At 40.4% G+C, this 22,779-nt stretch overlaps 1 protein-coding gene across 9 annotated transcripts in view; it reads right to left on the bottom strand.

Moving 5' to 3' along the window:
* The window catches only part of LOC131365060 (AP-3 complex subunit beta-2), a 44,098-nt gene that overhangs the window by 16,492 nt on the left and 4,827 nt on the right, over positions 1–22,779 (bottom strand). For 5 of the 9 annotated variants that reach the window (XM_058408656.1, XM_058408657.1, XM_058408659.1 and 2 more), the window contains exons 2-6: positions 7,646–7,721; positions 4,665–4,739; positions 3,238–3,333; positions 1,944–2,104; positions 35–101 (exon numbers count right to left, since the gene is read on the bottom strand). In XM_058408656.1, coding sequence (XP_058264639.1) covers positions 35–101; positions 1,944–2,104; positions 3,238–3,333; positions 4,665–4,739; positions 7,646–7,721 — 475 coding nt within the window. Of the gene's footprint in view, positions 1–34; positions 102–1,943; positions 2,105–3,237; positions 3,334–4,664; positions 4,740–7,645; positions 7,722–20,487; positions 21,328–22,779 lie in introns of those variants that run through there. The other 4 variants (XM_058408654.1, XM_058408653.1, XM_058408652.1 and 1 more) reach the window with 3 other exon arrangements.

Genomic DNA, 22,779 nt, shown 5'->3' with positions numbered 1-22,779 from the left:
AACATTGTGTGTGTTATTAACAATGATGTCTTACAGTGGTTTTATCAGCAAGTAGCTTTTCAATGACTTCAATTAGCTGGTCTTTCTGCTCAGGGTCCAGGCTGTAGAGAGAGAGAGAGAGAGAGAGAGAGAGAGAGAGAGAGAACACAAGTGTCCAATTTCACTTGAGGTGAAGCATTTTTTTAACTCCACAGTGAAAAACTGTGACTTTTGACAGTAGAAAACTGAAATGGTTGCATGTCTAAAGTTACCAAGGTTTCCAGCTCTATTATGTATGTTTAAAATAGTCAGAATATCTTGCTGGTACTCAAACTGGTGCTAGAGGTTTTATTTATTGCTGACCTACCACATCATGAAAATTTGTGACACCACACACACTGACGATGAATAATGACAATTTAGAATAATGTGGTTCCTTGCTATTATGTTTCTACACAGACAGAATTTAGAGATGTATTCAGGCTACATTGAATATCTTTGGAATAAAGGAGGAAACCGGATTATCCTGAGGAAACCCCTGAAGCACGGGGAGAACACACACACACCCTGCTTGCACAATACAGAAACAAGACTCGAACCTTCACTGCAGAGGTATGAGGCTAACAGACAGTGTGTGCTAACACACAGTGTTACGAACAGTGGAACCACTGTTTTGTTTTGTCTTCTCTTTCTATTCCCTTTGATTTTAGGTACCACCCACCAACGACTCTTACTGGATACGCGGCTGTCACTCATCATTTGTCTAACGATGACGTCCCCATTCTCCTCCAATCCTGTCTCCGCAGGAAGCTTTAAAAAACGGAAGCGGCATCGGGAACAGATTAGCTGAACTGGGGAGGGACTGAGCTGTGATCAGCTGTGAATCAGCGGTGGTGTCAGGCTGTCACGTCGGGTTGTCACCGTGTTCGTATTTTTTTGATTGTGCTACTGATGACCCTTACATGTTGACTTTGGAGTCATGTTCCGATTTGGTGTGGATTGAATGGCGCCGATGTATGTATGGAAGAGCGCGGTAACAAGCAGAGGGAGACCAGGAACAGCCTAGTAGGGCACGTGCCATACATATCCACACACAGAACACCTCTTGTATTAGACACACTAGGGTAGTGATGTGCGCTAATTCTGTATTTCTGTTTTTGTTAGGTAGTGTAAGTTCAGGGCGCATCTGCGCTGAAGACTTTTTCCTTTTCTTTTTTTTTTATATTATTTTAGTTAGAGAATTGGGAGGAGTTAGTGGGATGTTTTTGTTATATTTCTTTCTTTGATTTTGGCGCCACTTTAAGTTCCTTCTCCCTTTTGTCTTGGTTGCATTATTGTTCATTATTTGGTGCATACATATACTTTTATAAATATTCGTTAGGAGAAATAAATCTTTGTTGGTGCTAACTGGTGTCTTGCGTTTCCCTTGCCGTCCTCTACCTTATTTTTTTTTCTTATGGTCACCTCAATGTTACTACTTTTAAATTCCTAGACCTAATTTCAGCCAGAGTCGTAACAACAGATAGAAATGTGTGCTAACAACTAATTCACTGCACCCACTATTTAAGTTTATGATTTTTAGGCTACAACCACAGACTGAACAATGTCAAAATATTGTTTTCATTTTTGTCCTGTTTTTGTCAATAAACAGTTGAAAAAAAAAAAAAAGCCAGTTTTCCATCCTGTCATTACAGCTGATAACACTTCAAAACTCTTCATCATCAAGTCACAAAACCGGCTGCTTAACCAAACAGCTATTAAACAAGCAACAATGTAAATCCAAGCACTTCTTTCATGTCACACTTAATAACGGTGCTGTTATGTGCTGTGAAGCGAATGCTGTTGCTTTTACTGTCATCACTGTGAGCGCTCTAGCTGTCTCTATACATAATGGAAAATAAACTAGACCCTCAACAGAAGCAATGGAGAAACACCTGTACAGCTGCAGTGGTAGTATTTCATACCTGTAGAGCTTAGGGATGGCGTGAGCGGCGGTCTTGCGGACGTATGGAGACATATCAGAAGCAGCCTCCTTAATGGCCAGCATCATAATGGGCACGATGATTGTGACTCGTATACTAGACAGAACACGCAAAGCACTTGCACGGATGAGTTGATTAGGATCCTGCAGGAAAACAAAAGGTAAAAATAAGAAAAGAAATTGCCGTAAAGAATACATGATTTCAAGACAGAGACAAATACACGGATATATTGTGTACGTGGCATTGTGACTGTGGAGCAGGCAGAGATGCGTTTTCATAAATCAGGTCACTAGGGGGTGTTTCCACTTCATGCGAACATGAGGATATGACTCAGAGAGTCTTGCTGAGTCATGTTCAATCATGCAGGTGTCAGGTCACACAATTTCATGCTTCATGGTTTAACAGAAATCAGAACTTAACGATATTAATATTGAGAATTAATGTGATCATCACTGCCTTCCAAGATTTATAATTATAATTAAATTCGTTTAAAATTCTTTCATCAGTGTTTACCCATAATGAACTTGATTACCCTCAACATCTCAGCTTAAGAAGAAGAAGCCTTTATTTTGCCACATAGACACTGCAGCACAGTGGTACACCTTTCTACACATTTCTCAGCATAGGAAGTTGGGGTCAGAGTGCAGGGTCAGCCATGTTACAGCATCTTGGAGTAGAAAGGGTTAAGGGCCTTGCTTAAGGGCCCAACAGTAGCAGCTTGACAGTGCTAGGGCTTAAACCACAACCGTCCGATCAACAACCCAGAGCCTTAACTACTTAATGTGACTTAATGCCCCAAAAGAGAATGTTATAAAGAGCGATGCATCACTTTAGTGCTTTAGTCTGTCCAGCTTTTTCACCTCTTTTAAAAGATCCCAAAGCATATGCTAACACACTCTAAATGCCATCACTTTCATTACCTTGTAGGTGTTAACTAGTCGAGCTCTAGAACGAGTCTCTGCCTGCACTGCATCTTGTTTTAAGGAGCTAACAGTGAAACCTTTATGTCTGAGGTTGTTGAAATCTTTTCTCCTATTAAAGGTCACTGTAACTGCATCCTTCTTTCATGGCAATGCAGCACACTGCCACTAACAAAAATACAGCATGAACTAACAAACCAGCACCAGATTCATCTAGCAGGTCATATAACTTTCATTAAAAACACATTTCATGTGTTTTTAATATAGAGTTTTCCTTTAATGATTGCACAGACTGCAGCAGCAAAAACGTGGCTCTGAGTGTGTTGGAGTTTAAAATGTTACTTTTAAGTGCAAACCTTGAGTCCTCGCTGGAAAGTGGAGATGGAGAGAAGAGCCAAATCCTGCTGTTCCTCAGCATAGCGCACTAGATACACATACACCAGCTTCTTGACCTAGATCAGACACATATACACACATAAGGTTAGAAACCGCATGTCACAATTCATGCTTTGTGCTTCCCAGTATGAGTGCTGCTGCCACTTCCTGTGTTTTGTTTAGATTGTTTGTTATATTTAGTATTGGACAATTCCAACTGACCAGTTATGCTAAAGGCTAATACATATTTCCTCTGACACAGGTGAAGTCAATAAGTAGCATATTTTCGAGCTGTTGTCTATGCGGCATCACAGGGAGGTGTAACCGTGCATCACTAGACCATTTTTACTGAACCCCAGTAAAACATTGCTGAGAAAATACTGATCTGATGATATAGACCTGAAAATAGTCGGTTCAAATCATTTGAATTAATTAAACGTAAAGCTTGATTGTAACATAAAACATAAAGCTTGACTAAAAACATCTTCAATCATAAGCCCCTTGATCCTCCTCCTTTCACATTACCCCTGTAGAAATCTTTCAGTCTGATGATAATTCATAAAACGACATTGCAGCTGAGGACCGTGGAGAGGTGCAGGAACTACCAGGCTAATGCTAACCTCTCTGTTAATGAGTAGGATATGAAGTTGTATTTAGGTGAATGAGGACATCCTGGTTTCCAGATCTAATTTTTTCTTGGCACAGATTTGATTGATGCTTCTAATTTGGCATTCTGATTTATTCACCATCAAGGAAAACCTTTCAAAGTGATTTGTTAATTCAGCAGGTTATTTAGATAGTTCATGAAAATGCTAGTTGAGCATTTAAATAATAAATCACACATTTCCTTCCAGAAATTAACATGTGTGATCAGCCATCTTCTGCATACATGAGCTTACAAATGCCCAAGATTTCCTAGTGTTACTGTGATTGGTATAGGAGAGAGAGTATGAGAGAACACGGACAATTTTGCCCTCTAGGCCACAGACAACTGTGGCATTGTTCAGTCTCCACCTCTGTCATTTCACCCTGGGATTATTTTGTCTATATATTCCCTGTTTCTGTCAAATCCTAGTGCCTTTTCTTCCGTCCTGTGTTTTCTGATTTGGTATTCTTATTGTCTGCCTGTGTTTTAAACCTGCTTTTGTACTTTAATAATGATTCTTGAATTTATCCACATTAACACACATTCAGTTTTCGCACTTCACTAAAGGCACATTACACAAAAATGTGCCTGCATACACACACACCACATATTTTAAGTTATTAAAATGCAGCTTTGTGTGAATCTGTAATGGGGAAATAATTGTAGTTTTTGTGTTTTCATTTCAAAACGCTGTCACTGACTGTGAATGTCTCAAGTTGTCTTTCTCTCATCCTGACCATGTTGTCAGGGTTTCAAACTCACCTCGATGTTCTTGCAGGCCACATTTTTCACCACAGCAGGAAAGAGATCAGATGCATTTTTCCCTCTGGCAATCATCTGCAGCAAAAAACAAAAAAAAACAAAACAAAAACAAAGCCAGATGAATGTATAAAATCACTCACAAAACCGCAGACAGCAAAGGCGCGGTGTGAGATGTACTTCAAAAAATGTCAGCATTTGTGCTACTATTTAATGATTATGCGAACAGTATCTGGGGAGATACAGTACACGCTGTATGGCATTGCAGGCACGGGGTAGATTTACACGTACACTACATCTCACAGCAGTGTGAGGAAAAGACTGTTACAGCATTAGGAGTGGAAGCTGGAGGGATGGGTGGATCTGTGTTTATGGTCATCAGTGAAAGAGAGAGAGACAGAGAGAGAGACAGACAGACAGAGAGAGAGAGAGACAGAGAGAGAGAGAGACAGACAGAGAGAGAGAAAGACAGTGAGTGACAGACAGAGAGAGAGAAGCTCTGTAATAGAGAATAGCTCTGTAATAATGCCAGTTACTGTAGTGGTGATGGATGGTGAATCTAATGCCTCTTTAACGTTCTGAATTTACGCCTCCTCCAAAGTCTCTTACATCACGACAACCATCAAAACTTATAGATCAGAGACTAACTTCAGTTTCTATTAACAATCCTCTCCTACAGCAGGGTTTCTCAAAGCCCGAGTCAAGTTAACACAGCTTGCCCTAACCAGACAGATTTAATGTGGGAATCTGTGGTGAGCTTCAACCTGTAACTAATACTACAGCCTCCTCCTCTGCTCGATTAATAGAAACCATGTCGAGCACGCTATTTCTTTTTCCCTCGTCTTTGCTTCATGTGATAAATATTTTAGGCCCCAGCTTCTCCGCTGCAACCCTGAGAATCTGACACCAGGAATGAATATTTAACACCAGGCTGTACCACACACACACACACACACACACACCCTCGCTGTCCTATTTAATATCACGACATCATACAGGCCTCTCTCTATGCTATAGCAACAGCAGCTCAGAGCTTTAACATTTCAAACTTTATAAATGCCCCACACAATAGAGAAATAAACCACTCCACACACTTCGACTGTGATGGGTTCGAATTCAGAGGTGGTGACAACAACACGGTACAGTATGTGTTCCAGTGGTTTGAAGCTGGTCTAAAAATAGAGAGTGTGAGAAAACGTTTGCTTAGTTTCTTAGTTGCTTAGTAATCTATTTTTGGTCATCATCAACAACCTTAAATTTATTTCACTAAAATATAATTAAGAATTAATGAATTAACATGCAAAACTACTACCTCAACAGTCCCGGCGGAACATTGTCTGCTGTAGGTGTCACGGATATAGTCATAACGGCTTTTCACACTGCGCTTAACCCCAGGATGTTGTCATTATAAACCATGCATTTAATCCAAGGAATGTTTCATGCTGGAAATTTTGAAGCAGGGTTAGCACTGCTTTTTATTAAATTCTTTTGCAGTGTGAACCCCACGTTGCTGTGCCAAATGTGTAGCGTATGAAATGATGTGATGTTATAGCTAGATGCCATAAATTGAACAACATCTCTAAACCTCATATCACATGAACAGCAGGATGTAGCAACACTTAACAAACATGAGACTGAAAAATAAGGGAAGCTAATGCAACGAATGTCTGTCAACAGCATGACAACCGTTCAAAGGCCAAAAACATTTAAATGCTGTGGAAAAATAACAATACCTGCACAGCAGACCTGTCCTTTCTTTCTAACAGAAGCGAAAGCAGGCAACAAGCCGTTATTTAAAATGGTCACCTCTGTATTTATCCAGTCATGGCTGCACAAATATGCAAATAAGGATGTTAACCCAGGGTTTAGGAACGTACAGTGTGAAACATCTGACAAGATAACCCAGGACTGTGTATACTCTGAGTTTACAATCACTCAGGGGGTTGAACTACTTCAAGTGTAAAAAGCTCTATTGTGAATTTTTGTGACTGACACATCCACAACTTGAAAAATAGGGGTTTCATAGTATTTCCGACTTGTAATTACGACACTGTAGTGCCTCATAAAGTGTAAAGTGCACTCGGAATTACGATATCTCTGACATGATTTATATTTTTTAATCCACTCCTTTACATTAAAACTAAACATCCACTCATATTAACAGGCTAAAATGAGCTCTGCATTTGGCTGGTCTCAGTGAGCTGTGTGTTTGCATCTTCTGTCCTGCGCTCTCTGAGGTTAATGGGTTTAGTGTGTTACAGAACATCCAGTGGGTTTGATTAAGTGAATCTGTATGGAGGTCCTGGCTGGAGGTTCGCTCCACTGTTTGAACACTGAAGCCATAAAGCACATGCTGACAACACTGCCTCAGTGAGCATAATGGCCCTGCTTGGTGCAATAAATAATAAACAGAGGCCAAGATTTCTGGGCGGAACTGCGTATACGATTTCCTATAGAACAAGTCAGACCAAGAAAGGAACATCTTAAATCAATCTTGCAATAAAAATCAAGTCATTATGATCGCTAAACTGTGAGGCAAAACGAGCAGATAATGAACATGTATCTGGAGCACAGAAACAATAAGGCTAGTCTGTAGATGCTTTTCAGTTTTTCCTGATTACAGCAGATATGAGGAGGTCTGTCTAATAATAATGCCAGAGCACATGTAACTTCTCATAGCATGCAATCTCTTTCTTGAGGCTCAATTCCTCACATGACATGCACAACTAATGTATTGCAATAATGTAAAAGTACCATGGTGATTCAATTTCAGTGCTCCCTGGGAAAGTCATTTAGCTGATAAATTAAGCTGACAATAATCCGAATCACAGCCGTGATGAATTATAACCTATCCTACAGCCAGAAGGCAATACGACTGGCACTAAAGTGTAAACAGAAAGATGCATGTTTTCACTTCTGGAGATGTACTCCCAGATTTATTTTACCAAGCAGACTAAATGGTTTCGGCAAACAGTAATACTCACTGCAACGATCCTTTTCATAGCCTCCAGCTTTAGAGAGTCCTTGTTGCTGTCCAACATCTCCTTCAAGTCATCATGCCTGAAAACACATAAAGCAAAACACCATTAATGTAAACACAGATCAGCCATAACATTAAAACCATCAACAGGTAAAGTGATTATCTCTTTACACTGCACCCTGTCAGGTGGGTGGGATAAAATAGGGAGTGTTGATTGACAAGTTGATGTGCTGGAAGCAGAAAAATGACATTGGATTGTGATGTCTAGATGACTGGGTCAGAACATGTCCAGAACAGCAGGTCTGGTGGAGTGTTCCTGGTATGCAGTGGTCAGTACCTACCAAAATTAAACTAAGGAAGACCAACCGGCCCCTGTTAACTGAATGAACAGTAGCCCGTCTGGTAAGATTCCACAGGACAGCTAAAAAAAATAAATGCTGGCTCTGATATAAAGGTGTCAGAACACTCAGAGCATCACAGTTTGCTGTATTCATGTGGATGTTACTTTGACACTCAGCACCTATCTGAACACTGGTGCAGAACAAGTTTAGCCCTAAATGGCAATGTTAACGTTAATGTCGGCAGGGTATTGCATCCGGCCACACTGTAAAAATGGTTCAGAAATGGTTTGATGAGCATAAAGAACATGATGAGGAACATTATGAGTTATTTTAAAATTCCTCAGATCTCCAGAGGGAGATTCATGGAGGTTCCACCTCACATCTTTCAGGACTGCTGCTTATGTCTTGGTGCCAGATACCACATCACACCATCAGAAATCTTGAAGAGTCCGTGCTTCAAGTAAAGTTATGGCTAGCATCCTAACCTTTCTTGCCCATCATCAGGCTTCAACCTGATTTCTCGATGCTCATTTTGGGGAATCCTGTTGCTTTTAGTGATGGCTGTAGGAGAACAAGGTGTAAGTGAATAAATGAACAGATCCAGTGTTTTCATATTCACTCACAAGCCTGAAGATGCAGCAGACGGTTATTTAAAGAGCCTGAACAGGCATGGTTGTGATTAAATTATTATTTCACGGCCCAAAAACAGAAAAACAACCGATTTATCTCGTATACTGCTTTCTCTGACTCAATGCGAGTGTGTGTAAAAGTAGGTTTACGGGTGGAGATGATGATGAAGATGATGGCATTGATGACGATGATAGCGTTCATTAAGGAAGTCATTCAGAAGTTCGGTGCAAAAAGGCGGAAGCTGCTCCTTGCTGAAGTGATTAGTTCAGTCTCAGAGGATGAATAGAGAAATAAATGTGGTTGATTCGCAGTGTGCTGAGGCGTGACACCTCAGACCATAATGAAGGATAAAGAACCTCTTATGACAAGCAGCCATGGTTAGATACTCAAGAGAGCAATTGAGGCGATGGAAAGAGCTGTCAATAAGAAGGAAAATAAAAATGTTCTTCAATCATGGAAATAGACATCATTCAAGTGAGACCTTCAAGATGAATGTGAGTCAAAAATGGACTTTTGTTTTGTTTTTAGTTTACTTCTAATGTACAAAGATCACAAAAGCAACCTTTTTAAAAATAGAAATATGGGTTATATATTAAATGAAGAAACGGGAGCTCTGTTTTGTTCAGAAGCGTCACTGTAAATCAGTAAAGTTACTCTGATCTTCGTTATCCTAGGAATCACTTCTATCATGCCAGGCATGTCGTCCAGGATGACTTCAGCCCCATGCACAGGACACGAGCGCTCAGTTGATGAGGATGAGAATTATATGCTAAGTTCACAGTTCACAGTTAGCAGACCTCAACTCAGCTAAACACCTGCAGGAGGTTTTGGACTGAAGTATTTAAGGAAAATGTAGTGTTCATATCTCGAATACAGTTCCAGAGCCAGAGCACACTTACAGAAGAAACTGTTTGTTTTGTTTTTTTTACATGTGCTGCATTTGGCAGACGTGTTTATCCAGAATGACTTACATTTATCTCATTTATACATGAGGGCACAGGGGCCCAGCAGTGGCAGATTGGCAGTGCTGGGATTTGAATTTATGACCTAATCAGTAGTCCAAAGTCTTAACCACTGAGCTACCATAGTTCAGTTCAGCTCACTAAGTTACCACAGCTTTTCCTTTAATTTGTCAGCCACCAACATCTATCAAAGACACACAGAACACAGTCTAATATGTCGTAAAAGAAATATATGTGCTAACAGAAAAAGCAGACAAGAAGACATCTAAAAGACACCTAAAAACATCATCATATTATTTGTGGTCGGTGATTAATAGCCAGAACCAGCATGGATCATGACTGTCTAAAATCATGTCGAGAGAGAGAGAGAGAGAGAGAGAAAGCGAGATGGAGTGAGGAAAGAGAGATGGGTGGAGGAAAGACAAAAAGAGATGAAGAAAAGATAAGAAAGTGAGCTGAAGATCTGAACTCATCAAACTCCAAACCTAAATACTTTTATTTTTTAGAAATTTTAAGATAAAATGAATCCAAAGCTCCATAAAAGTGGTCTGTAGTGCAAACTGAAATTAGGATTTTTCAGATATTTCCTGCTATACTAATTCTCAAATAGCAGAAAGCTCCTGAAGCATATGTTTGGCCCTTGGGTGAAAAATATAACATAAAAGAGAAACTAGCTTTCTATATTCACTTTTCTCAGCAGATGTAATCAAGGCCACAGCATGTCAGAGCTTCCTTGAGAATTTTGTCACGCCAAAGCTATAGCAACTCTACTTGGACTATTCTAGTAGCTGCATTCTGAGAAAAGTTTCTATAGCAACCGTATCCGAGTCAGTGCATTAGCAACAAGCAGGTGCTGAATGGAGCCATTAACCCTGGACTTGACAAACAAAAACAAACAACACATTATAAGAAAGAGAGACTTCTTAACATCAGAGGACCAAAAACTAAAACTGTCCTCGGTAGGTTACCTAAGTAAGAAGAGTGCTACCTTCTACTTCCTGTTTTACCTCTGCAGTCTGTCTGTGGAGGCTGTCTGTCTGACTGCAGCATGCTGAAGGAGAAAATAACTTCCTTTCATCACCAGATTTATTCACCACAATTTCATGCAACATAAAATGTGTTCGCTTTATTGAATATGACGCACACCAAAACTGGACACACGCTCAGGGTCTAGGGGATGGTGTAATCACAGCGATTCTTGCCAATCATGGGCGTCTGTGAGTAGACAGGAAGCAGATAGCGCTATCCTCTGTGTGTGATACTGCTCTGTAATGCAGCAGTCTGAAAACATGCAGTTGACTCAGAGGAAGCATGTGTTCACTCGGTTGGTAGCCATCATATGATAAGAGAGGCCTGGCTGATGGATGCAAACTGGACGAGATCAAAGTAAGAGGAAAACTGGAAAAGGGAAAAAAGGCTTAGACACACTTACTCTTTGATTCAACATTTTAGAAAAGCAGTGAAAGACATTAAGACTATAAAGTAAGACATTTAGATCCTCTTGTTTATTATATAAAAACTATATCACCCACCCTTGGCTTTCCACCAAACTGCTTCATGAGGAAGAAGATGTCTCCACATATGCTGAGGCTTTCTTGGCTGCTTTTCTCAACTACTAATTAAACTTCCATTAAAAAGTTTAAAACTAACTGAGAAGTTTCTATTCTGAAGCAGCACAAGAAGCAGAAGAAATTTCCTTCCTCTCACCTTCTGTTCAGTGTGTTTTACTAAACTGGTGTGTAACTGAAGCCTCAACTAACCACAGCAGCTGATCTAATGTTAGCGTCTTGGTACAGTACAAGGAGTAATTACACGCTTTTTGTTGTCATGGCAATGTCACATTATGCCCTGTTCTTCATATTAACATACATTTGGTTTGGATTAGCCAGAGCAACAGGACAGATGTTAGCATTTCATTCATTTCAGCTGATCTGTGCTGGTTGGTGGTGATCTTGCTGGCCAGTGATCACAGCTAGCTAAAGTTTTCTGTACTTTGTCTGAGTCAGTTTCCTCCCACCCCACAAAAACACAATGGCTATGCTAACTCGCCTCTATATTCAAACGAGTGTGTGAATGCGTGTGAATCTGACCAGCGTTTACAGATGATGAATGAAATAGGGAATATATGAATATATATACAGACTAGCACTGATCAGAGAAGAAAAAATACACAACCAGCTGCTTTTTTACTTTTAATAGCTGTCATTATCTATAGAGCATGTGTGAGGGCTTCCACAGTTGCTCACAGAAAGGATCCAGAGGATGACGCACACTCCCCAAGATGTATAACTCTCATGAGACAAGAATCAGAAAAGCCGCTGAACACACCTGATTTGACTAAATAACAAGCCCCCTGCTGAGACAAGCTGTTAGAGTATGGAAAAGAACCTACTGCAGGATTGACACATGCTGAATTACAGTATCAGCACTCGATCCTCCACATGCTATCCTGGAGGAAATGGATTACACCACTGTTTACACCAGCATCAGATTATTAGGTGAGGAAACTTCATGACTGATCATCATATCATCTGAGGCCTCGTTTTCATTCTGTCTATCCTAATTATACTTCAGTTCCCCTTCTGAGCAACTGCAGAGCATCGTGGAAAAGGCTATGAAAAAAAATGATATATGACCTAGTTATTTTATCACAGTGCAGCAAGACCAAGAGAGAGAGAGAGAGAGAGAGAGAGAGAGAGAGAGATCCAGAGGAATAACTAGGAAACATTAATTTAACTCAAGTGTAATATATACTGCTCAAAAAAATTAAACACTTTTTAATCAGAGTATAGCGTCAAGTCAGTTAAACTCCTGGGATATTGATCTGGTCAGTTAAGTAGCAGAGGGGGCTGTTAATCAGTTTCAGCTGCTTTGGTAAAAGGTCCTTAACCCTTCAGCAGGACCGGTATCTGCTCCATTGTGCTAGGAGGAACAGGATGAGCACTGTCAGAGCCCCCACTCCAGCAGGCCACTGGTGTGAATGTCTCTGACCAAACAATCAGAAACAGACTTTATGAGGGTGGCTTGAGGGCCCAACGTCCGTTTGTGGGCCCTGTGCTCACTACCTGGCACTGTGGAGCTCAACTGGCATTTGCCATTGAACACCAGAATTGCCAGGTCCGCCACTGGCACCCTCTGCTTTTCACAGATGAGAGCAGGTTCACCCTGAGCACATGTGACAAAAGTGAAAGGGTCTGGAGAAACCGTTGAGAACGTTACACTGCCTGTAACATCGTTCAGCATGACTGGTTCGGTGGTGGGTCGATGTCGGTCTGCATATCCATGGAGGGACGCACAGACCTCTACAGGCTAGACAATGGCACCCTGACTGCCATTAGGTTTCAGGATGAAATCCTTGGACCCATTGTCAGACACTACACTTGTGCAGTGGGTCCTTGGTTCCTCCTGGTGCTCGACAATGCCCGGCCACATGTGGAGAGAGTATGCAGGCAGTTCCTGGAAGATGAAGGAACTGATACCATTGAATGGCCCCCACGCTCGCCTGACCTAAATCCAATAGAACACCACTGGGACGTTATGTTTCAGTCCATCCGACGCTGCCAGGTTGCACCTCAGACTGTCCAGGAGCTCAGTGATGCCCTGGTCCAGATCTGGGAGGAAATACCCCAGGACACCATCCGTCATCCAATTAGGAGTATTCCCCGACGTTGTCAGGCATGCGTACAAACACGTGGGGGCCATACAAAATACTGAGTACCATTTTGAGTTGCTGTAATGAAATTTGAGCACAATGGACTAGCCTGCTGCATCATTTTTTCGCTCTGATTTTCAGGGTGCCTTTGAATTCAACCTTGTGTAGGTTAATAATTTTCATTTCCATCAAACATTACCCAGTACATATCAGTATAGATATCCAGCATGATATTTTTTCCCATTTTGATCTAATGTGCTTTCAGTGTTCCTTTATTTTTTTTGAGCAGTGTATATTATATCCCACACCTATGTTGCGTTGGCCATACAAAAATACAGGAGGATTAGAATATAATAAAAGCACTCCTTAGCTGTCCATATCAAGTTATGTCTGTCTTTCAGTCACTTTTTTCTGTGACCACACACTAAAATGAGTAATGACAACTTTTCCAGCCACACTCAAGTCCATGAGTGGTCTACCGCCCGAGCACTAAATCATGAATTGATCGAAATGACATAAAAAGCTAATTAAAAACATTTCCCCTTGACTCTTGTCAATCCGTTATTGTTGCAAACGCCTGTGTTAACACATGACACATCTTGCTTCCGCACAGCTGTTGTTTCCACAGCAACGCAGAAAGCAATAAGGTGAAGTGAATAAATTCTTTGGCTTTTCACAGTTGTGAAGGGATGGCAGGAAAATGATGAGGAGGAACTGGGCACAACATGCTCTCCTCTCTCTCTCTCTTTCGTGGTTCAGTCTCTCTCTGACATGGTTTAATATACACTCAGGTCCATAAGTGTTTGGACAGTGACACGATTCTCAGGATTTTGGCTCTGTGCACCACAATGGATTTAACATGAAGTAATTTTCACATGCTCAAAAGTAATTGGACAAATTAACATAATTCTAAATATAAGGATTAATTATTTTTCACACTTGGATGCAACCCCTTTCAAGGTCAATGACTGCCTTGAAGCCATAGACATCACCAAATGCTGAGTCTCCTCTCTTGAGATGCTTTTACTACAGCCGCCTTTTGCAACTGCTTGTTTGTGTTTTTTTTCTGTCTTCAGTTTTATCTTCAGGAAGTGAAAAGCATGCTTAGATGTGAGGGGGGTCAAGTGACTGACTCTGTTCTTTAAAACCATTTCATTTCTTTGTCTTAAAAAGCTCTTTTTTTGGTATGTTTTGAGTCACTATTAATCTGTACTGTGAAGTAGCGTCCGTCATGAATCTGAGCAGAAAGTACAGCTCCGTACACTTCACAATTCATCTTGCTCCTTCTATCAGTAGTCACACAATCAATAAACACCACTGACCCACTTCCACTGGCAGTCCTGTAGACTTGATGATACTCCCTCCTCCTCGTGAGTGCTCTTGACTTGGCTAGATGTTGTAAAGGGGTTTTCCAAGCAATTAGTTCTGCACTTATTTACTTTACTTTACTTGTCTTCCAATCATTTTGGTGTTGCTGAACTTGGCAGTATATCCCTTCTTTTTAAGAATGTACCAAGTGTAGCTGCTCCTGATGTTTCTGCTATCTCTCCTAGTTCTGTTTTGTTTTTTTCACCTCTTCTGCTTGCATCAGCGCCTCTTTGGAAAGCGTAGTGAGCATTCCCATGTGCAGCTACCATATGCAAATTCTACACGCGGTATCAACCCCAGACTTTCAATCTCCTTAATTTATAATGAATAAAAAGGGAACAGGCCACACCTGACCTGAAACTGCTTATCAGTCAACTGTCCAATTACTTTTGAAAATGGAAAGACTGAAAAGTTAATTCAATATTTTATAACCGTTTTTATCAGTATAAACGAATGATTTTGGAAGGTTTTTGCGCATTTTGTTCCAGTTGTTAATATTAAAGCATTTGTTCTAATGTGTTTCTATAGTAACAGCTGCATGTGTACCACAGACACACAACAAATAATAAATGGATTTAAAAACATGAGTCTTGAGTGTCAGCGTTTCGTAAAAGTCAGCGCTTTGCAAGATTTTCCCAACACAGAGAGAGAGATGATGATGATGATGACGAAGAGGGAATGATTGTTCTATAAAGTGTAACAGGAAGTAATTTGTCTCTTTGATAAACCACAACAATAAATCTAACTATAAATCATTCACACATGCAAAGTTTTCATTAATAAACAGTGTAAATGTTGTCAGATCACTGTGGGATAAGTGAAAAAACACACCAGGACTGTGCAGTTATATGTAAATAATCATGGATGTTTATATTTATAAAATGTATAATATAGAATTTGTGTGAAATCTCACAGTGCTTTGGATTTCTGAGGAATGAAAGTATATGACGTCACTCATACGTTTCTTCGCATGTCAAAGTAAGTTCTTGTTTGTGTGTGTGTGAGAGGGAGAGAGAGAGAGAGATTCTGCTCAGCTGGGGTCGTTGTTTCAGCCATGACTCCATGCTTCAGTTAACACTCCTGGCTTCTACCTTAGAATAAGGTGTGTGTGTGTTTGTGTGTGTGTGTCATGTCGTGACTAAGGAACAACTGAACACTTCACTGTGAGGATCCAGCAGTCATGAGCTGCTGCACCCTGTCAGGTTTACTCCACACACACACACACACACATATTTTCTGACAGAGAAAGAAATGCAAGTCTAAGCTGAAGTGGTGATCAGGATCCTCTTAATCCCAGTTTATCTCAGTGAGAAACTGAAGAGATTCCTGGAATTGAGTTTAAACGTATCTGACAGTGTTATGACTAAAATACGTCAAAGGCAATAAACTTTCACTACAAAAGGTGTCCTTCCAGAGCCAGGTATTTCACTTTTCTCCCTAATAACCGTTCAGAAAATACAATTCAGCTCTGTTCTGACTGACAGAGAAAATCATTTATAACAGTTTAAAATCTGGAAATCAAGAATAAGTCAAACATTTTTATCATTAGCGGCATCATCTAGCTGAGATTTTCATTAGTTACAAGCAATTTACATGTATGTAATACTATTTATTAACACCTCAAAACATTCATGTGGAAAAAATGCGAATAAAAACCATATTAATCTTGTGGAATCATGTCACGTCATATTCTCTGTCTCAGATGTTGGTAAAAACAAACAGAGACTTAATGGAAATTGAGCTTTTGTATAGTATCAAGCTCACCTCTGTAAACAAAGCGAAAACAAAGATGTCATTCCAAATTATTTTTACATATTAAATCTATTATTTCCTGATACTTTAGGGAGTAACAGCTCTTCTGTTGTTTTAGAGGTGTTTAGCGTTGGTGTGATTAATTAAAAAATCACACAGCTTTTAAAATGTTTAAGAAAAGTCAATTTGTTAGTGCTTCATTTATTGTTAATGTAGAATAAAGAATATAGAAAAAGGGGTCTGGTATGATGCTGAAACAAACATAAAACAAATGCAAAAAACATGCAGTCGCATGCAGAAATCTAAGGCTTAGTACTTTTGCTATATTTCTTGTTTTTACTTTGCATTATGAGCATTGCCATGCCATGTTGACATTAGTCGTTATCACATTTGATCACACCTCCGGGGCTGGGGGTCTCTGCTCTGTGTGTGTGTGTGTGTGTGGAATTTGCATGTTCAGGGGTTTCCTCAGGGTTCTCCAGTTTCCTCCCCAGTCCAAAGAAATGTGTTGTAGTGTGCAAGTGTGTGTGTGATTGTGCCTTGTGTTGGGTTGGTACCATGGCTATGGTGTCGCCTGCTTTGTACCCCTGAGTCCCCTGGGGTAGACTCCAGGTTCCTCATGATGCTGTGTAGGATAAATACTGAAAATGGATGAACAGATAAAAACTCTTCGTCTTTCAGGGTTGAAATTGTGAGCTGGATGGAAATGTTTTTTTTTTCTACTCAGAATGTCAGAGGTAAATATTCCAACTGAATTCAAGTAGCTTTCTGAATCGAACCTGATAAAAGCATCGAAATGGTTTTATTCAAATCCATTGACACCAGTGTTTTTAAGCAGACAGCAAAATTACGGACACGCACACAGAAGAAAAAAAAAGCTTTCAAAGGCAAGAGCTCATTCATCGCACTGCAGCTAAACTGAAAAGTGTTCACATTTTGAGAGCTGGAAAAAAAACCCAGAACAACATGAAAAAAAGTGGATAAGAATAAAAAAGATGATAACTCAGTGTGGTGACAAAAAGAGAGAGAGAGAGAGAGAGAGAGAGAGAGAGAGAGAGAGAGAGAGGATAAAAACTTGAAAGATGATCTTCTCTTTTTTTGCCGGCAGTGAGGCTGATAAGAAAACATCACAAGTCTCAAATTTATCGAGCTACTCTCTGTTCATGGCTTCACCTGCTTCCTGGTCTGGTGTAATTAGATCCATGCATAATTCAACGCTCCAAGACGTCACACACTTGTCACACGACCCGACAGCCACACGGCCCACAGAGTCAGATTACTGATAATAATCCTGGATTCTTCGGTCACTGTGGAGTCTGTCACTCATCGAGTTACAGAGTGCTCAACCTTCTTCTTAATGATCCGAACAAAGAGAAGAAAAACTTAACAATTAAATGAGATAAAGCTGTTGAGGTTTAGAAACGCAGGCTGATATAACAGCCGGAGCTCCTTCTTTGACTCTCTAAAGAACATGGGAACTTCTTTGATCTCAAAGAATCCAAGCTCCATTAATCCGCTCCATCTTTCTTTCTTCCCCGATCTATTTTCATTAACTTTATTACCTTGTGTTGAGGACTTATCTTCTTTATCTCTCGCTACCTTGTTCATAAGCTGACAAAATTGAAAAAAAAAAGATGCTGTATGGTAAAGAAGATACACTTAATTATTCCTTACAAGTACAGCTTCAAGATGAATGAGAACAAAACCTTTTTTACTTCTAATGTTTGCTGGAACAAGGAAGTTTATTAATTAGGGAGAGATCTGTATGAGCTCATGTGAGCCACAATTAAATCCACAATTATTTTTATCCAGGAGTGTTGGTCAGCTTAACATTTACGCTCGCCGAGTGTTTCATACTCAGTGTGAGAGGTGTTAGGGCTTGAAATCATTTTCACAGAATCATAAACTAGTCTAAAAATACTGCAGCTTCACGCTGTCGTGGTAATAAATACTAATAAACACATCAGTGTAAAAGCCTATAGAACACAAACACAAAATTCTCGAATTGTTCGTCTTGCTTAAAAGGCATTTTTGTCATTACTTTTGAGACCTTTCTGCAGAATAAAGAAGAAAGGTGAGAGAGTGTGGCTGTGAGGAAAGGTGGTAGAAATTAGCGAGGCAGCGTGCAGCGCTTGTTAGCCAAAAATAGATTGTTGCTTGGTTTAATAGTGGTCAGCAATGCTGTAGTATGTTCTGGCTGTTTGAAAGCTGCTGTGCATAATGAAGTTATAAGATTTACAGTAGTGGATTTCAGTCAAAGAGTTTTTAGAAAAATGGGGAAAATTGGGGTTGCAGACAGTAAAAATAAAAATAATAATAAAAAATAATTAAAAATAAAATAAAAATACTTTATAATAATAAAAAACATTTTAGCAAGTGAAAATAGTCAATATAGTCAAATAGATTTTAAAATTCCATACTAAATAAATTATTGCTACTTTATATTTCAAGCTCAAAACAGCTCTTCTTGTATCAGCAGATAATTTTCCTATTTTAGGAAAAAACAAAAACAAGAAAAATTTTAAGTGCAATGCAATAAACGGATATTTTTGCATATGTACGCTTAGTTTACATAAAATTATTAGATTTCTCAACAAAATGTTGCTTACATCAAGTTTAATTGAAATAAGTTTTTTAATTCGTGGATTGAACGCTGTAGAGTGAGTATGAGCAATTAATGCACTATTAATATTTTGGAATCTCACAAGATGTCATATTAAATTTAAGCAAGTGAAACATTTATGGTTGAAAGAACAGCACAGCAGTAATGTGTCTGTTGTGAAACACCAGCATTGTGCGTTCGTGTCTCAGCTCAGGAGTTGCTTGGTTTTATTCTGTGCTTCGAATATATGCGATCAAATCACGGTGGATGAATGAAAAGGAATTGTGTTTATGTGACTCAATTCAATCACATGGAACTGCTGTACACATTTAAATTAAATAAATTCAGCCAGCTTATTTTTCGGCACACATCTGAGCTTACATCATGACGGTGAAACTGGTGACAAACCTACTCACTACACAGGCACGAACTGAGAAACTCACAGAAATGCACTCTTTGTTGAAGCCTTGTTTTAATCCTCTGGCCTCAGCACCACACTAACGCACCTCTGCAGTGCTGCTTCAGGAACAGTGATGGGCACGAAGAGTCAACTACTGCTTATGTAAACATCTAGCCAATGGCTGAAACACTATGTTAGGGTGCTTGTTTTTTGTCTCCCTCATGAGAGTCAGATTTTTAGGCTGTGGGCGTGAGTAAGGGATGTGCTAAAACAAAAAAAATAATGAAAAGACTTTATCAGGCCAAAATGAAGCAAAATAGTTGACTTTTTTCCATATAATAAAAACAGCACATGAGCCAATCAGCATCTGGGCACGCGTTTCAAAATCTACGATATTAATTGACGCTAACTGAAAGCCCCGCCCCCTTCCCCCATTTCACACTAATACTGTTTTGGCTGGTGTTCAAAAGATCCTCATGTCCTCGCTATGTGTTAAGGTGAAAAGAGATTGAAAATGGTTTAAGAAACTGGTCCTTATTGGTTAGGAGTAACTCATATGAAACCGAGCGTTCTAAAACTAACTAAGAACTTTGCAAACTTTGTCAGAAAACAAGACAAGTGGCTCTTTCTCCGCCTCGCTATTTAATATTTATTAAAATGTATGAGTGCCTGCCATGTGAGACTTTTAATGCTGTTCTTTTATGCCCTATGTAATAATCATTAAAGTGATGAGGAAGTCTTTTGAGATTTGATGATTAAATAAATCGATTCCTTGTGAAAACAAGTTGAAGAAAGTGTCCATGTAGAAGTGCCAGAGGAAAGAGGAAAGGATTACTGTAGATAAAAACTTTTTGCTCCAAAAGCAATTCTTTTTACCTTATGTAGTTTATGTGAGATGAAGCTGTACAGCACTACTGATGTTGGTTTGTGTTGCAGTTTAAAGTTACATGCGCATTAATATTTAAACTGCATTGACATGTTTTCGTTTTACTCTTTATATACCACTGAACTGCTCATTGTCTGTAAACACTTGACTGTACAATCGCTCAAAATGTCCAGCTCTAGTTAATTGCAGTAGTGTGTAGAACCTGTGTAGTGTGTGATCCTGCAATGCTCAGTGCATCTGTGTGTGTCCTTACCGCAGGGGTTGCGTCTGAGCACTAGGGAGCCCTTCCTCTTGAGTGCCTCCCCCCTCTCCTGCATCTCCTCCTCCTCCTCCTCCTCCGGCTGTGCTGGAGGTACGGAGGTGGCGTAGCTCCTCTGGCTGCACAGCACTGTACCAGTTCTGCAGCCCACCATCTGGGGTGAGCACAGGGCTGCGTGCTTCCTCCTGGCCCTGTGCTACCCCCTGCACTGTCTTCACAATGTTCACAGCATTGGCCGGCAGCTGGAGCAGCTTCTGCATCGGTGTCATCTTCATTGGTGATGTTAGGAGTGTTCTTCTGATTTGCTTTCACACCTTTTTGAGACTCGCATGAGCAGCAGCAACAATCACCACAGGCTCTAGGTATACACACCTCAACAGTTGCTCAGAGTGCCACCTGTAGGATCTGCGAACGTGGCAGCTGAAGACAGCAACTCATCGACTTTGGGGAAAAAAAAAATCCTCAGTGTCCTATCCTGTGGCAGGCCTTTCTCTGTGTACTGATGCAAGGTTTTTGGAGTGAGGTATTTCTGTAGACAAATATCAACTCTCAAACCTCCAGGGTGAACGGCAGGAAGATGCTGCTGCTGCTGCTGCGGCTGCTGCTGTTGTGCTCAATCAAGCCTCTTCCTCACATGTCACTGAAGTGAAGGATCTCCTTGCACAGTGCGGACGTCTGGCGGAGAGGAACGGCGATGTGTCGTGAGTCTCTCCTGGGAGAAAACCTATTCTCCGTCTGCTCAGAAGCAACTGCATGTGAGCGCAGCCTAGAGATCTCACAGGTCTGCTCTGCCCCTCCGCCCCAGCCACGTTAGCACACCCCTCCCTTCTACTCTCCTCTTACAACACTATCACACTGTATCTCTCTTTCTCTCTCTCCCTCTCCCTCCCTCCCTCTCTCAGACTCGCTCTTTTCTCCAACATATTTCCTCTCGCTTTTCCCATTCATTCACCATTCTCCATTTTTATTTCTCTGTACACACACACTCTCTCTCTCTCTCTTTCTATCCATGTCACTGTCTCTTTCCTTTTCTCTCCCCCTCCCTTTTGTCGTACTCACGCTGACATGACTCAGCTCTAGCAGCCCTGTTCACAATCATCTGCCTGATGGCACCGTGTTTTATTAAGAAACACAAACAGAGCGGCTTAACAGCTAGAAAAGAGCATGGTTCAATATTAGCGCAAATGGAGGATTGATTCCTGATACAAGAAAGCAATTTGAACACACTCATATCTCTCAGTAAATAGAGTATACATCATCCTGTGCTGCATACTGAACTGTAGGTGGCACCAACTAAACAAAAAAAATATTTAAAAAAAGGCAAAGAATGTCCCCAGCAGCTGACACTATTCTGATATCAAAGACTTCTCTACATCTCTTTACTACTGCACTTTAAATTGTGCTCCGTTTTATACCAGATCCCTTTTACAAGCACATCAGTTTGCACTGCATGCACTTTTCACAGATAGGTGTGGAATTCACACAGAGGGAAAGAGATGAGAGAAACAACAGAGCAACTCTGTCATTCGCAGTCCATAACACACTGCCTAACACACACACTGCATAACACATAGTGCATAAAACCACCATCCAGCAAGAGAGAGAGAGAGAGAGTGAGAGAGAGCACATAGAGACTGGATAAGGGGCATGGTGCTCTCTGTCACTGCGAGTTATCCAGCCAGCAAGGACCAGCACAGAGTCCTGTTTTAATCAGCCGAGGAATATGAATCTCATTTGTTGATTGCAGATGGAAATACAGTGCAGTTCGTCCAGCCAGGCTTAAAAGGGTGTGTTGCTAAGGCAACAGCATCGGAGGATTTCTCCTTCTCCATGTTTGCTTTAGAACCAGTAAAACAGCCATCTCTCTTCACACACACACACACACACGCACGCACACACACACATGCACGCAGGCAAACACACACAAACACACACACACACAGAAATAGATGTAAACACAGCAATGGGGTGCCAATAAAAAACCCCAATTAACCAGCAGATGAACATCTCTAGTCAAAGGAAAAACTGACCTCCAAACAACAGAAACTAATTAAATAATTCTCCTGCTTTCACACATGACTGTCCTGGAAGAACACAAAGTAAATGTATAAATGTGCATTCATACTGAATGTATTGCCACAAACAGCTAAATACACAAGGTGAGATTCACAGTTCCTCGAGAACCATTTTCTAGTATAATTAAAATACACCACTGATTAGAAAGCAAACAAAGTCAAACATTTAGCTATACAGTGGTGGACAAATCGTTATCCCGGGTGTGAGGAA

This window comes from Hemibagrus wyckioides, linkage group LG14 (genome assembly GCF_019097595.1).
Source record: "Hemibagrus wyckioides isolate EC202008001 linkage group LG14, SWU_Hwy_1.0, whole genome shotgun sequence".
Classification (NCBI taxonomy): domain Eukaryota; kingdom Metazoa; phylum Chordata; class Actinopteri; order Siluriformes; family Bagridae; genus Hemibagrus; species Hemibagrus wyckioides.
This window is presented reverse-complemented; position numbering and strand designations above follow the sequence as displayed.